At 37.9% G+C, this 16,437-nt stretch overlaps 1 protein-coding gene and 1 long non-coding RNA gene across 2 annotated transcripts; one reads left to right on the top strand and one right to left on the bottom strand.

Annotated features, from left to right (window-relative positions):
• The first annotated feature begins 6,728 nt into the window (after positions 1–6,728).
• LOC111777855 lies at positions 6,729–8,276 on the top strand. Its single transcript, XR_002812424.1, has 3 exons — positions 6,729–6,866; positions 6,959–7,021; positions 7,721–8,276. It is a non-coding gene; the product is annotated as an uncharacterized LOC111777855 (long non-coding RNA).
• Positions 8,277–8,686: 410 nt separating this feature from the next.
• LOC111777653 (cytochrome P450 81D11-like) lies at positions 8,687–11,243 on the bottom strand. Its single transcript, XM_023657353.1, has 2 exons — positions 10,360–11,243; positions 8,687–9,486 (listed from the first exon to the last, which is right to left on the bottom strand). The coding sequence occupies exons 1-2, from the start codon at positions 11,230–11,232 to the stop codon at positions 8,854–8,856; spliced, it is 1,506 nt and encodes a 501-aa protein (XP_023513121.1). The 5' UTR covers positions 11,233–11,243; the 3' UTR covers positions 8,687–8,853.
• Positions 11,244–16,437: the final 5,194 nt, after the last annotated feature.

The following is a 16,437-nucleotide window of genomic DNA, read 5'->3' as shown; positions in this document are numbered from 1 at the left end:
TTAAAAGTAGCTTTTCAAATTAAGAAAACTAAAAAAATTGACAATTAGTGAGAACGTTTTTAGGGCCACAAAGTTGTATTTTTTGTACGTAAGCATTCTTTAACATTGGAGTTGGAACAAAAATAAATAAATTACTTGATTTTTCTTTTTAAGTTCAAATTTACAGAATCTTAATAGTCGAATTTCATGATGATGTAAAAGAAAAAAATATTTAGAAAAATCATAAGAATCTAAGAGACGGTCAAAGTCAACGGAGTAAAATTGTTATTATTTTTTTTTTTTTTTTTTTTGTAGCGATGCGAGTTTCAAAAAGGGAAAAAAAAAACGCCTTAAATATCGCCGAAAATCATGAGATTTTCGGTGAGGCACACCTTGCCAATAGGACGTATTAATTCCTTAAGTCCCCATATTAAGCCCTAGGGTATCTTAGTAGTCGTCGTTCCTTTCGAGTCACTGTTGTACCTATGAGAGAGGAGACGAAAGATCGAGGTGAGGAATTGAAAACGTCGGGAGACTTCAGACTTCTGTGAGTTCTTAAATAGGAGCGAACCGACGTCAGGGTACTTCGTAACAAGAGGGGCAGACGCACCGTCAAGGACGACTGAAAGACGGTGGTCTCATCGGCAATGGCAGTCGGGTTCTGCGATTAGGGTTCGTCGGAATTCTCGAGTGAGGAAGACAATGCAGCGGATCGCGGGTTGGGTTCTTCGGGTACCCGCGAGCTCGCTTAACCAACGTGCGGCCCACGGTTGCGACCCGTGCTTTGCAGGCCGTGCTCAGACACCGATGCTGGGTCGCATATCCATTCTCGCCCAAGACCAGCGACACCAGACGCGTCCAAAAGCCGTGCGCCGCCAGTGATCTTCTCAGCTCGTCGGCTTGGCACTTCGGCTTCGTCGACGGCTTCGTTGCGTTCCGCGGCTCGACTTGGCAACGTGGCTTGGTGGCTCGGTATACAAATAATATACCGATTCCTAGGTTTCTGACCCTTCTAGAGCCATTCCCGCCCTTGTCTCAACCATATGAGGTCAGTGTAACTCCACTTTGATAAAAACAGGTTGTAATAGGAACATACCTTGATAGTTAGGCATAAGGTTTAGTTGAGAAAGGACTCTTAGTGTATAATGTGGTTTTATAGGGAGTAGTTAGGCGTCTGAGTTAGCGTATTGCGAGTGACTTCGGCCAAGGCCAAGGAGGTAAGTAATCTTACTATTGGCGTTAGTTACCTATGTATGATGGTGCGTGCCCTGTGGCCTTTGCATGTACCATGTGTGCTGTCGATGTATGCTATGCAATGTGTTTTTCTTGCTGTGAAATGTCGATGTATGCCATGTATGCTATGTCATGTGTTTTCTTGTTGTGAGATGTCGATGTATGTCACACTTATGTATGTGATGCAATTTTGCCATGAATTGTTTACCTTGTACGCATGCAATTGATTGACATGTCTTGAATGTGCTGGAAACTTTACATGGGGATGTGGCGACTAGCGTACCACGATACGCTTACATGATGTTTAACTAAGTCATGCTATGTAACGCGGCGAGGGAATGGAACGATGTATGTATAACGCCATGGAGGTAAGCTTTAGGGACCTCATGCATGTTGTGTATCATGTGCATAGGGTTACTTCCCCGTTATGTAATGATGGTACAAATGCGTACATTTGATATTATGCTCGCTATGATATCATGCAGCCCCCTTCTTTTCCGTGGCATCCGGTAACGTATGTCACGCGTACCCAACCAAGCCAGGCCCAGAGGGTTGGTATACGAACCCGCATGGTGGGCCCATGTTTACGTACGTGTGCCGTGTGTGGAGAAGGATTGATGGTGTTAATATAACACATGCGGAAGTAATTTGGATCTTAGACACGTTTAGAACATTAATTATAGTATATAACTAGCATGTTCATAAGTATTAAAACTTAATTAGTTTAGATACTAACCTTTTGTAGTTCAAACTCCTTTTTCCTCACGAATCGGTTTCGAACCACCACTAGTGTCTTCTCCACTATCCTCCGGCCTTAGAACGGGATTGTGGAATCCAGTGAGTGACTAAACTTGGGAGGGATTTTGTATATGTGAAGAGAGTGTTTGTGAGAGGTTTTTCTCAAGGTTTTCCACCAAGAAGAAGACCTTCCATGCACCATGATCACTCTATTTAAAGATTCATGTTTGCATGTTCATGCAAATTTGAGATCACCAAATTTTGACACTTAAAATTCCACTCAAATGTTTAGGATTATGTGACAAGCATGCATGTTTGAGTTAACCAAATTTTGACACTCAAAATTCCACTCAAACTTGTGGGGTTTATTTGGCAAACATGCAAGTTTGGTTAAACCAAATTTTGACACCTCAAAATTCCACTAACATGATTTTTCCATTAGATGAAAGTCAACATTTTGACTTTCTTCATTTTAATTAGATGAAAGTCAACATTTTGACTTTCTTCATTTTAATTCAACAATTAATTTGAATAATGAATTTCAAATTAAAGTAACATTAAATAATTAATTAAACTATTTAATTAATATTTAATATTAATTCAAATGCCAATCCCAGTCAATTCCGACACATAATTGATTAAGATATTTAAATCTTATTTAAATATCTCAGATTCTCTCTTTTCGTTTAATTCGTAAATAAAATAAAATTGCGGTTAAATATATCGTATATATGTAACGCATATTCCCTAATTTGAATTCGAACACTTCGAACTCACTCGTCACACTGTTCTATGGTTTAGTCCGATATGAGCTAGCAGAGGGACCTAATGGACCTATAGATCATGGGCTCCAACGATTCAAGATTAACCGATTAAACTCATTAACCTGGTTAACCAACATTCGTTAACTACTAGGACACTCCACTATAGCCTAGTAGTTGCACTCCCCTCACTATAGATATATTTCTGTCCATCTGATATAACCATGATTAGTAAGTCGATCCTTCACAGGTTGTTCGTAACTAGAGCTGGGTCAATTTACCGTTTTACCCCTGAAGTTACTTCTTGTTCCTTATGTCTCACTGATCCTCTAATAAACAATTGGTTTGTGGTCCAACCAGTAAACCGAATCCCTCTCAGGCCAATGAGAGGGTGGGGCCCCTTGTTCAAGACCTGGAGTCAGTGCTTAAGGGAACTACCTTTCTTCTATCCCTAAAAGTGGGTAGGAGTGAATTCCGTCTTGCACCCCACGTCCCCAGCCATTCACCCAGTCTTACCCCTGAAATGGGAGGCCTGTTGAGTCGGCGAACTAGAGCCACTCTCACCCATGCAAATCTAAGGATAATTCCGAATAAACAGGAGTTCATGGTTAGCTCAGGATTAAAACCGAGTTACCTAGGTTATCGAATGAAAAGAAAATCAGTCTCAACAGTAAACGACTTTATAAAGTGAGAGTGGTTTTCTTCATGGTCCGATCTTATGCAATACTCATTGCATAGGACGCCCCCACTCACATGTCTCCACATGCACAATTTAGTGATCGCATTGTTTATATCATATACAAAAGTGGGCCGCATCCATAGTGTCCCCAGAATAAGGTACTCAGCCTTATCCTTATACTATAGATCATTTTGACTATATACTTGAACTTGATTCACTCTTATGCATCTACATATAGTTCAAGTAATCATACTATAGCCAGAGTGTTCTTAGTTTATTGGATTTAGATTAATGATCGTAAAGTTCACTTTATTCAATAACAATCTTTACTCAATAAATAACAATAATAACTTTATTGAAAATAGAATATGTTTTTGTTTACAAACTATGAGTTTTAGGACATAAAACCCAACACGGATAAAGCCAGGGCCTAAGGTCATGTGCTTGGAGAAGTACCACGTTTACGTACGTGGGCCCTGTGTGGAGAAGTCCCCCTCACGTTTTTTTTTTTTATGATGGTGTTTGTGCATGTGTGCTGCACGTGATCTGCATGTGTCCTGAATATGTATTGTATGTGTGATGCCCCTAATTTTCTAAACCTAATTAGTGACGTCACCTATGCATGCATAATTCATTACGTGGAAGCTCATCATAAATAACCTTGGAAAAACACAACCGAGTCTTTCATAAAGATTCATAAATCTAAAACAAACCTATATCCGAAAATTAACTTTCAATAATTGAATTCAAAATAAATCTAAATAAAACAATACTCAATGTTATAACTTAAAACAGTCAAATAAAATAAATGTAAACTCCTAAAAATATCCCCTCTCCAACTTCCATGGTGTCCTCAGCTCCGCCGTCAACCGTACATTGGCCCCTTGCCTTTACATGAAAAATGTAGGTAGCACGTGGCTTGAGTATTTTATGAAATACTCACTAAGTCACCCCACTGTTGGGGTTAGAAATGCAAACACATTCAACATATGAGCGGGACCTAACTTTTCATAAACTTTACATACCCTTGGGCGCTTTTCTATTCCGAGTATGGTTGGGTGTGTGGTACTCCTTCACACACGGCCCATGTACGCGTACATGGACCCACCAGGTGGGCTCGTATACATACTCCCTAGGCCTGACTTGGTCGGGCACAACGTGTTACACGTCGCTGGACACCACAGAACATAAAAGGGCCCGCATGATATCATGGCGAACATAAATATCGTAATTCATTCTTTCGTATCATAAAGGGGAAGAATCCTGATGCACGTGACATACATATATGCATGGCATTACATAAGTAGAGCTAACATCGCATATATGTTTCTTACATTACATGACATATTACATAACATGAAAGTACATTCCAGTTGCATAAACATCTCATGACATGACTCGATAATACTACGTGTATCCATGACATTGATCAACATTTTCATCGCATATATTACTAACATATCATTCATAACTTCACATAATATAAACAGCCAACAGTCAACATAACCCATTACGTTTCATAGCATAAACAGTCACATAATTCATACATCATATAGTCATATCACATAATAAAACATGGTGCATGTAGGGGCCACAGGGCACGCACTATCATACAACACGTAGTAAACTAACTTCAACAGTAAGGTCACTTACCTCGATGACCTTGGCCGAAGTCACTCACAACAAGCTAATCTCAACGGTTAAATACGTCTTATAATAACCACATAAAAACTTATGAACCTTTCATAACATACTCTAGCTAAATCTCATGCTATTTATCAAAATAAACTCCCGACCCAATCTGTCTTTAACGGTTAGGAACCATATTGACCTCAGATGGCAAAACTAAGGGCAGAAACGACTTCGGAAGGGCCAAAAACCTTGGAATCGATATATTATAGTGATATCGAGCCGCCAAGTTGAGCTACCGAGCCGACCAACTAAGCAGCCAAGTCAAGCTGCGGGATTTGATGGAGCCGATCTGCTGTACACGTCAAGCCGAGCCGAGAGCACGCGTGCGGAGCCGAGAGCAAGGCTGCAGCGCGCGTCTGGGTTGGGCCGAAACGCATAGGGCCAGTGTTCGTCCTAGGCTAGTTTAGAGGCCGAAATCTGACCTGACTCTGCGTCTCTCCGCCCGAACCGTCACGGAAACCCTAATTTGATGTGTCGCCGCTGCCGACGACACAATTCCTTCCGTTTCCGATGACGGTCACGTGGCCCTCCTCCTTCGCTTTCGACGGTTTGCCTCCCTCAACGCAGCGATTCCGACATCAACGCTAACTTCCACTCGACTCTTCCTCCAAAACAGCAACGCAATCGATTTCGAGAACTTGTCGAACAAGAAAACCACCCAGCGAACCAACCCACACGTTTTCCCGGCTAACACTCTCGATTTTCCCGTATTCTCAGACACCCTCAAAAACATAAACAAGTTTGGAGAGCAAAAGTCATTTTCAAGGGAGGGAAAAGTTGAATATAGGAATATAAAAGGTTTTCATAACGTTTCCATTAAGATAATAACTTACCGTGGAAAATAACACCTTTTCGGCGAGAATAAATGTATAACATAATATCAAAAAAGTACTCTCCCCAAATCCACCAATTTGCCCCATATTATGTTGTATTACCCTAAGAGTACTCACCCAAAATGCAGTATTACCCTAGGAGTACTCACCCTAAATGCAGTATTACCCACCCCAGTTACCCTTAATCAGGAAAATCGACTCTGAATCCAAAGATAGAGACACATCTGCTCCCGAATCACCTACAGAAATAAAAAGAAAGAGGCATTCGCAATATTTCATTTATATAAATAAAAATAAAATCTTAATCAAATAAGGCAAAAATGAAAATTTTGAATCATTACCGGATGCCTAACCCCAAGAGTGGAGCTACTTACTAGGTATTTTATAAAATACTCAAGCTACGTGTCACCTATATTTTCAGGTAAGGGCAAGACTTCCATTTATGGCTGACGGTGAACGCTGCGAAGACCATGGAAGTCTTAGAGAGGACTTGTAGGGCAGTAAAAGTTCTGTTTGAGATTGTTTCGAATAATAACTATTTGCAATTGTTTCTCTTAGTTAGTTGTTGATTGATTTTCAAGTTAAGGTCGATCCTTAATGTTACAAACTACTTATAATAATGAACCTGGGTCGTTATTAAAGTTGTCTTAAATGAACATACCCACTTCCGGTAACTTCGCTAATTAGGTTAAAAGAAAATTAGTGCCTTACATTTTCAGAGCCTTTCTTAAACAGGATCTGGGTGTGACCCTAGCGTAACTACATGAAAATAAAAGAAAAGAAGGGTTAGGATTTGAGAGGAAGAAAGGAAATAGTAAATTCGCTCAAATAAGCCGCTTGAAGTTCGAATTTGGCAGAGAGTTCTTCATAAGAATCATTCATTGAACTGAGGAGAATAAGTCTGGGAATTTGAATCAACCTTTTCCGTCTGAAAATCGAGTAGTTTCAAAGGTAAGATCTATGAATTCTTTGTCTCAAACTTTTCAATAGATCTGTGAGATTTATTTGATGTCAGGATCTAATTTTTTGATATGTTAACTTAGGAGAGATTTCTCACAACTTCCATGAAGATCGGAAGGAGGAGTCTCGCCGACATTCACGAAAAAGTGAGATCAACTTTTCCTGTAGTTGATTAAAAATTACATGAAAAAAATGTGCAGACAGATTAAAACTCTACAACTTTCGTGGAGAAACCATGTTGATTTGAGTTTAAATATTAAAAAAATAAGTTGAAGCAGAAACTCATCGTTTTCTAGAAAAATAGAATTCGCAAGCAACTACCCGAGGGACACATGTCATGGAAATAGGTGGTGAGCGCGTCTAGCGAGGGCCACACGTCTATCATCCTACGGTAACACGTGTTTCAGGTAACCTGCCCTGTTCAACCTATGTTTTAGTTGATCGATAGAAATATCTCCCCATCCAAGCATGTTTGAGTGAACCAAGTTAAGAATATGGTGTTAGAGCTAGAACGATTTCCAAGTTGGCCGAGGTCAGTACATCTCTAGTAGACCGAGCATCCTAAGACCGTGAGCACCGATCATAGGTCTAGACCTAAGTGCATCCAGAGGATTACCCAAAAGAGATAACCTCGAGTAATTTAAAAATGTGAGATGAGATCCAAACTGTCTAGACATCCCAAGAATCTAGGATGATACCTATAGAAACTTATGAGAAATTACGAGGGTCAGAAAAGTTTCATGAGTATGTATGTACCTTGAGAGCCTAACTATTATGATGTTACTATCCATAGTTTTTTAATGGAATGACCAAAATTTTCTGTCTTCTGACAAAACGGACCTCAGGAAGCTGAAAGAGAGTGGTCATAGAAGGCCAACTGAATGAGGCCTCATGCACTAGTGCCTAGGAGAGGCAGAAGGAGGGTTGCAGCTCACAAATGGGCATGTTTTAGATGTGCCAAAGTGTACACACAAGAAGAATCAGGATGCTAACCAGCCTGCAGGGCAAAACTAGGGAGGATAGAGAGCACTACAACACGGCAGTCAGGGAAGCCGATGAAACAGGGATAGCGGTGACAGGTACTCACTTACCCTAACTGTTTAGTATTTACAACGTTGTTGGATCCAGGTTGCATGCATTCATATATGTTAGAAAGGATAGATGAACATGCACAATAGAGTTAGAGCCTTTATAATCCATATGAATGTAACATGCATTGATAGGGAGAAATTTCATATATGAGAGGGCGAGGCAACTCTAAAGCACTCCAAGAGTTACAAGACCGTGTTGTTCAAATTTATTATAAACGGAGAAATGAGATTCAGATACATTTACAAAATCAAACATAAAAGACTCGAAATACAATAGACAGATTGACGGAATGACTCTCACTATGACCATGCAACTCTCCAATGCTCCCCACCTCAACTAGTAGCCTACAAACACCTGACCGCATAACTCTGTGGCTACAGAACACACGAGATGCCCCAGGTCAACACCCTCTGTGGCTGCAAAGCTCCCTAGTACCCCTCGCCTTGACTAGTGGCATCAGTCACTTAAAAAAAAATGAAGGAGTGCGAGTATAAAATTATACGTAGTAACCAACCTACTTATTAGCTATCGCACCCTTAAACTAGCTTGTGAAGGCACTCACGCACGAGCACGTGGGCAACACACAGTCGGTCCTTGTCTTCAAACCTAGTGAGCACAACATTTACGTTTAATTTTTATATAGACACATCACGCTTGCAGACTAGCGTCTACAAGGCAGAAGTTTTCACACCCTTACAATAAATGCTTTCATTTGAGAAAGATGTGATCCTTTCAAGTGTATAATGTTCTCAAGTTTTTTAATACGATTTAAACCGTACAAGATTTTTGGACTTATAACCTCTCAATAGTTCATAAAACATCAAGAACAATGAAATAACGAATACAAGAATAACCATGAAAATTTGTGTTGACAATCACATTCTTTTCAGATATTGGGATGAACTGCTTCGTTAAAAATGGTTTTCATGATCGGACGTGGTTTACACTTGGCTACCAATCGTTGAGCTTTGGGCATAGTAACCCCTTCACCTTCACTCATATCAACCAACGAGCTGCCCTCTCTTTCCCACTCAAAGCATTGAATCAACCTTCCCAAAGTTAAGGTAGCCATTCGTTGAGCTATTCCTATTCCAGGGCAGGCTCTCCTCCCCAACCCAAATGGTAGTAATTTATATGAGTCAATTCCAATAGGGCTTGCATGCCTTTCAGGCTTGAAACGGGTGGCATCTTCCCAAAGGCTGGGATCTCTATGAATAGCCCAAGCATTAATCAATACAATTGTGTCACGTGGTATATCATACCCTCCAATTTTGGTGTCTTTTGAAGCGCAATGTGGCACTAGCAAAGGAGCTGCTGGGGTCAACCTTAGAGTCTCCGAAACTATTCCTTGCAGGTAATTCAAACCCGACAAATCGGCTTCGTTCACTAGACGCTCTTGTCCAATGGAACTGTCTATCTCGGCTTTTGCTTTCTCCAAAACCTCTGGATTGTTGAGTAGATGCGAGAGCGCCCATTCTAAGGTTACGGCTGTTGTGTCAATCCCTGCTATTAATATGATCTGCGAGAATCAAACACTTTTTAGCCATGTCAATAGAATTCTCAAATGTTGAATAAAGAATTTGTGAGTCTCGAAAGTGTAGTCAAAAGTGACTCAAATGTCGAATAAAGAGTGTACTTTGTTCGAGGACTCAAGAGAAGGAGTCGAGCCTTGATTAAGGGGAGGTTGTTTGTAACGACCCAAATCCACCGCTAACAGATATTGTCCTCTTTTGGCTTTTCCTTTCGGGCTTCCTCTCAAGGCTTTAAAACGCGTTTGCTAGGGGGAAGGTTTCCACACCCTTGTAAAGGGTGTTTTGTTCTCCTCCACAACCAATGTGGGACATCACAATCCACCCCCCTTCAGGGCCCAGCGTCCTCACTGTCACTCGTTCCTTTCTCCAATCAATGTGGGATCCCCTCCAAATCCACCCCCCTTTGGGGTCCAGCGTCCTTACTAGCACACCGCCTCGTGTCTACCCCCCTTCGGGGAACAGCAAGAAGGCTGACACATCGTCTGGTGTCTAGCTTTGATACCATTTGTAACAACCCAGATCCACCGCTAACAAATATTGTCCTCTTTGGGCTTTCCCTTTCGAGTTTCCCCTCAAGGCTTTAAAACACGTCTGCTAGGGGAAGGTTTCCACACCCTTGTAAAGGTGTTTTGTTCTCCTACCCAACCAATGTGGGACATCACACTGTTCGAGGACTCCATAGGCCTCAACGGAGGCTTTATAGTATTCTTTGTTTCAGAGAGAGTCCCACATTGGATAATTTAGAGGATGATCATGAATTTATAAGTAAGGAATACAACTCTATTGGAATGAAACTTTTTGGAGAAACGAAAAGTAAAGCTATGTTCAAAGACAATATCACAAGAGAGGAATATACATACTTGTATTAGGCCTTTGATAATTTGGTCGGTATGATTTTGAGGCTCATTTTTTTGCAAATGAAGTAAGCGATGAATCATAGTGTTTCCTGCACCCTTTTGATATCTTATCCCATCAACTAATTCTTGAAGAAGTTCATCCATTTTCTGTCCAAGCTTCATAATCTTCTTCTCCAAACCTGTGGGATCAATCCAATTCAATATTGGTATGAAGTCTCCTGGATTTGTTGTCCCACCAACCGCCATAATCTTTGTCACGAGCTCTCTAAATTCCCTCGATCGTCCCTTATCGTGTTCGTAAGGCTTATTCCCCGCCACCATTCTCATAATAACATTGTACATAAGATCTAAGAACATGGTCTCGGGCTCGACTAGAGTGAATTCTTCCGACGAACTCCCACGTAATCGAAGCATCAAGCATTTAACTTCATCCTCTCGAATTCCCATAAATAGATTTAGCCGACTCGTAGAGAAAATCTCGAGGGCACCGATTCGACGAAGGTTTCGCCAGTGATCGCCGTAAGGGGCGACGGCCATGGTTGTATGGTTGTATGCTAAGTGCTTTCCGGTGCCCAACAATGGGCGATTTGCAAGAACAATATCGTTCATTGTAAAGCATTCTTGTACGAGTGAAGGCGATGATACAACTACAACGAGCCGTGAACCGAATCGGAGGGAGAAGATGTCTCCATAGGTTTTGGAGAGGTTGTGAAGGATTCGATGGAGAGGGTGTTTGATGAGATGGAGATGACCAATAATTGGAAGAGAAAAAAATGGTGTTGGTGGAAGGTTTTGGCGAGGTGGTCGAAGAAGAAAGCTCGAGGCTAGAAAGATAGATAGCATAGAGAGGGAAATGGAAAGGAAGAGCATATCCATGGTTGCCGCTTTGGCCTTGGCTTTGGCTTCTCCTTCATGGCCATCTTTATATCCAAAGGGACTCTTGTTTTGAAAATAATGGATTAAATGTGAATGTAGAAAAGTTGAAGTAGCCAAGTTTGACTTGATTTACCCAAACTTAGGATGAAAGGAATCTTGTGTATATGCTTTCTATCCACTTAGTCAAACTAAAAAAATAATAATAATAACGGTGAGACGAACACGACTCTCCACAATGGTATGATATTGTGCACTTAAAGCTTTTTTTGGGCTTCTCCAAAAGGCCTCGTACTAATGGAGTTAGTATTCCTCGCTTATAAATTAGCCGATGTAGGACTTCCATCATTCAACAGTAACAATTTGATGAACTATCCATTTGATTGTTAATAGATTCCAATTTTTAATTTTTAATAAAATATAAGTTTATATTTCATAGATAAATTAAAAATTTAAAATCTCAAATATATTAGACACAAAATCAAAAGTAAATAATTTATTAAATATTGTAAAAGTTCTAGAATGTATCAGCATGGTTGAGATAAAAAATTATATAATTATGGAAAATGTCATAAATATATAGATAAGAGATATTATCTCTATTAGTACACGATTCTTTGGAAAAACCAAAAGTAAATAAAAACAAAATTTAACGGTAGACAATATCATATTATTATAAAGGTTTGAAGTTGTGAGCCTTAACGTATGGTTATAAAAGAAGAGTGGTCGAAGGAGACTGGTTCGATCTGTAAGTGCTAAGATATCTCCCATGAAAAATTAAATAAACTAATAAACTATACTCTCTTTTTGAGTCAAANAAAAAAAAAAAAAAAAAAAAAAAAAAAAAAAAAAAAAAAAAAAAAAAAAAAAAAAAAAAAAAAAAAAAAAAAAAAAAAAAAAAAAAAAAAAAAAAAGAAGACTGTGGCCGTCAAGAAAAGTAAGGTTACGTGTAATTATTAGTAATCTCGTATTTTAAGATACATATCTTAGCTAGGAATAAACATCAAAGAAGAAATCAAAGAAAAATATATTTTAATAATAATAATTTTGAAGGAAGCCCTTTTTTTCTTTTTAAAAGAATAACTAAGAATACGAATAATTCAACCAAGAAATTATGAGTTTATAAGTAATGAATACGAGAGAATTCAAAACAAACTCATGAGAGTATCATAAGTTTATAAGTAAGGACGAGGAAGCAGCCATGAGAACTTAGGCTCCAAGTGGATCATATCATATCAAGATTACGGAGAAGTCCAATTGTAAAGCCATGAAAGCTTAGGCTCAAAGTGGACCCTATCATATCAAAATTACAGAGAAGCCTAACGTAAAGCTATGATAGCTTTCCCATTAATAGTTGGTCTCTCTCCCTCGATTTACCCTCACTCAACTTTTCAAATATTCTCCACAAGTGAGCTTGAGAAGAGTATTTTTATTATCGTTCCTTCTACCATGTTCGTCGTGCAAGGACACTACCACTACAAGAAATAATAGATACAGTAGCATACAAAAAACGTTATCGTAGACTTTTTTTAGTGTTTTTCGTACATTGTGACAATCCATGTTATTAAAAGTCTAAGACTTTTTTGTAGCATTTTTATAACTATAATAGATGCTATAATAGAGTATAAAATCATAGGTTATATACGTTTTTATAAAAATATTTTATAGCGTTTCATTAAAGCTATAATATGTTTAATATAGCTAAAATATTATGCAATCTTTAGTTTATTATAACATTTTTTAACGTTATAATATAGTGTTCATAGCTTTAATCTTATGGTATAACGTATTCATTTTTAGCTAAATCCACACGTGAATTACTTCATTGCTCATTAAATACTATAATTTTCGTTGCCCATAACTAACTATCTTTAATTTTATATTGCATTTGCTTTGTTTAATAAAGAGAATAGAGAAGGTAACTTTGTACCTTTGTATGTGTAAGTCAATTAACCAAAATAAAATTAAATAAACTTAAGACGGGAAAAGTTACCATAATCTTGTTAGAAAAATGAGCAAGATATGAGACAACATTTCTATGCTATATCAAGACTTAGCCTCATCGATCTCATTCTTTAAGAAATTGTTCATTATAAGAGCCAAACCATAGAAAAATATGAGAAACTTACAATAACATCAAATTCTCAAATCTACATTACAACAACAAGCTATACTGATCTCTCACGCCAAAGGAAACTTTGAGTTAAAAATAACAAAAAAGAATAACTTTGCACGTCTATTATTTATTGTCAGCACTTATGCAAGTCTTTACCGGTATTACATTGCAAATTCATAACCCCTACCCAACAAAACAGAAAAAGAATCCTCCACATATTTGTGTTCTTATCGAACCAATATAATATCATGTAAAAGAAAAAATAACCAAAAAGATACCAAGGAATGAAAAGGTTCTTTAACTTTACTCTATTTCATAACATTGAGAGAGGAATGTAAACAAACAACCAAAATCATTCTCTATGATATGAAGTCTATCACCTATGGTATGTAGCAAACGAATAAAAAAAATGTTTGATATGAACCAAGAGACATCAATCATACAATATACTTCAATGAATATGTGAAGAAAAGGTTGTCAAAATTATCAAAAAATGTTTCAACTCATGCTACATTGAAGAAGAATGAAGTTTGATTGTTGTAAATTTTGGGTGGGTTACAATTTAAAGTAATTTAGAGTTATTGTATTTTAAGATATTTTAGGTTACATTTACATAATGCCTCATTATGGCCATTAAGTATAAATGTTACAACTCTTGGAATGGCTTTAGTAGTTTCATTTTGAGGCTATATAAAGTCATGTATGTTGTATTTGTAAGAAGACTTGGAAAATATAGAAAGAAGCATTTGTGCTTTTCTTTAGCCAATGGCTAAGTTTCTTTTCAATTCTATGTAGTTTAGGTTGCATGTAGAATCATTCAAGCTTGACATGATCAATCTTGCTTGAGTGATTCGAATCTCAAACAAGTGTTCTTGCGTTGAGATATTTGATCAACAAGAATCATTCAAGTTAGACATGATCAATCTTGCTTGTGGAGTGATTCGAATCTCAAACAATGTTCTTGCCTTGAGATATTCGATCAACAAGGTAATCCGAATCTTATTTCCCTTATAGTTGATTCCTTATCTTATCAATGTTTATGGTGTATTTTAAAAAATATGACAACATAAAAAGATACTTGAGGAATGAAAAGGTTTTTGCACCCATAATACATTGAGTAAGCAAGCTTCATTTGGGTATGGGATTGGAAGATGAGAGTTTTAAAAGAGTATTGATAACAAATACAAAACCAAGAACAAGAAAACATATAGTTTTGGTGGTCTTGTGTCTTGTGAAGGACCATCAATTTAAAAAAAATAAAAATAATAACACAAGAAGACATCTAAGGAAAACAAGTTCGACCATCTAACTCAGCCACGATATCACAACACTGCAATGAGAGATAGTGCACTTACACTTACAATTACACTACAGGTTATAGGTTACATCGATAAACAAAATTCTTACTTTGACAAATAATATGGCACAATACATTCCTCCAAACTCTTGTCCACCTACATCAACTAAAATGGGCGATGATGCATGACTAGAATACAAGTTAGACAATATGGATGAGTATGTTATACATGATGTACAAAATTACTAAAATGTCTCTATGATGAGATTTGTGATGAATGCTATTCTATATGCTTTTCGTTGTGAACGATCAGATTTTAAATGCCTAGATGCCCCTAAGAACCTAATAAATCTCCACAGCACCAAAGAACCTCATGAAAACTTACGAAATCGCTAGCAGCATGAATGATATCAATTTAAGGAATCGTCACTGTGTAAAAATGGGTCAAAACCTGTAAACCCACCTTGAGAGGGGACGAGGGACTACATGAGTTAGGGAACATAAGAAACTTCAACTGTGTGTAAAAACATATGAAAACCCGTAAACCCGCCTTGAGAGGGGACATGGGACTACATGAATAGGTGACACAATAAACTACTATTATGTGTAGAAATTGGTGAAAATTCGTAAACCCACTTTGAGAGGGGACGAAGGACTACATGAGTAGGTAACATGATAAATTGCTACTGTGTGTAGAAACGGATGAAGACCTGTAAATTCATCTTGAGAGGGGACAAGAGACTACATAAGTAAGTGACACGAGAAACTACTACTGTGTGTAGAAATGAGTGAGGACCTGTAAACCAATCTTGAGAGGAAACAATGGACTACATGAGTAGGTGATACGAGAAACTGTTACTGTAGAAATGAGTTAAACATGCCTTGGGAGGAGACGAGGGACTACATAAGTAGGTGACATGGGAAATTGCTAATGTGTAGATGTAAACCCACTTTGAGAGGGAATGATGGACTACATAGGTAGACAACATAAGGAGGTACTACTGTGCCTAAGATGAATCTGCCTTGATAAGAGATGGAGAACTGCATAAGTAGATGATATCAGGGAAGAACTACCTAGGCCCTCTTATTAGGTAAAGGATGCAATGGGAGATTACCGAGTATTTTTATACTCACCCCTTTATCCTTTTCCATTTCTTTGTTAGAGGTTTTTTTAGGTGGGAGATCAAGGTGGTGGAGCATTTGGAAGTTGTGCGGTCAAAGAAAGGGTCATTCTGAAACGTCAATTCATTTTTATATTTTGAATCATTTATATTTCGATTTGTAATTGTTTCATGTTTGTAATACATTTGAACATCACCGCTTTAAATTGATTTTAATTTTACCGGATTTTCTTATTTTATTTTATTTTACGTTTATTTTAATTTGTCTTCGCTTTCATCTTTTGAATCTCATCTAGTTTCAAAGCCTCAAAATTCCGGTGCACTGACTTGAGATAGAAACTGAATTCATACACCACCATATTATTCCGGTCACGGCTACACTCATTTCAAGTTCCAATTTTCTCTAACATTCAAACTATGATATTTGATGATATTTGTAAGGACAATTTTGAAAAATTTAAGAAATACGAAATACACTACCATATTATTCGAGGTCACTTTCAAGTCTCCGTTTTCTCTAACATTGGATCGGACGATGCTTGTAAGGACAACTTTGAAATATTAAGAAATATTAAGAGTAATATTATAATTTTTTGGCTTATATTTCTTATAAGCTTTTGGCGGAAGATAGAAAATTCAACAATTTGGTGGAAAAAAATGGAACAAACATCAAT

Source organism: Cucurbita pepo, chromosome LG16, assembly GCF_002806865.2.
Source record: "Cucurbita pepo subsp. pepo cultivar mu-cu-16 chromosome LG16, ASM280686v2, whole genome shotgun sequence".
Lineage (NCBI taxonomy): Eukaryota > Viridiplantae > Streptophyta > Magnoliopsida > Cucurbitales > Cucurbitaceae > Cucurbita > Cucurbita pepo.
Note: the sequence above shows the minus strand (reverse complement) of the source record. Positions and strands in the feature narration are given on the sequence as shown.

What these genes read in the sequence shown, in the direction of transcription:
- LOC111777653 (XM_023657353.1), bottom strand. Translation starts at nt 11,232, where the DNA reads ATGGATATGCTCTTCCTTTCCATTTCCCTCTCTATGCTATCTATCTTT. An exon ending in TTATCAAAGGCCTAATACAA is followed by an intron (nt 9,487 to 10,359) that starts GTATGTATATTC and finishes TGATTCTCGCAG; the next exon opens with ATCATATTAATAGCAGGGAT.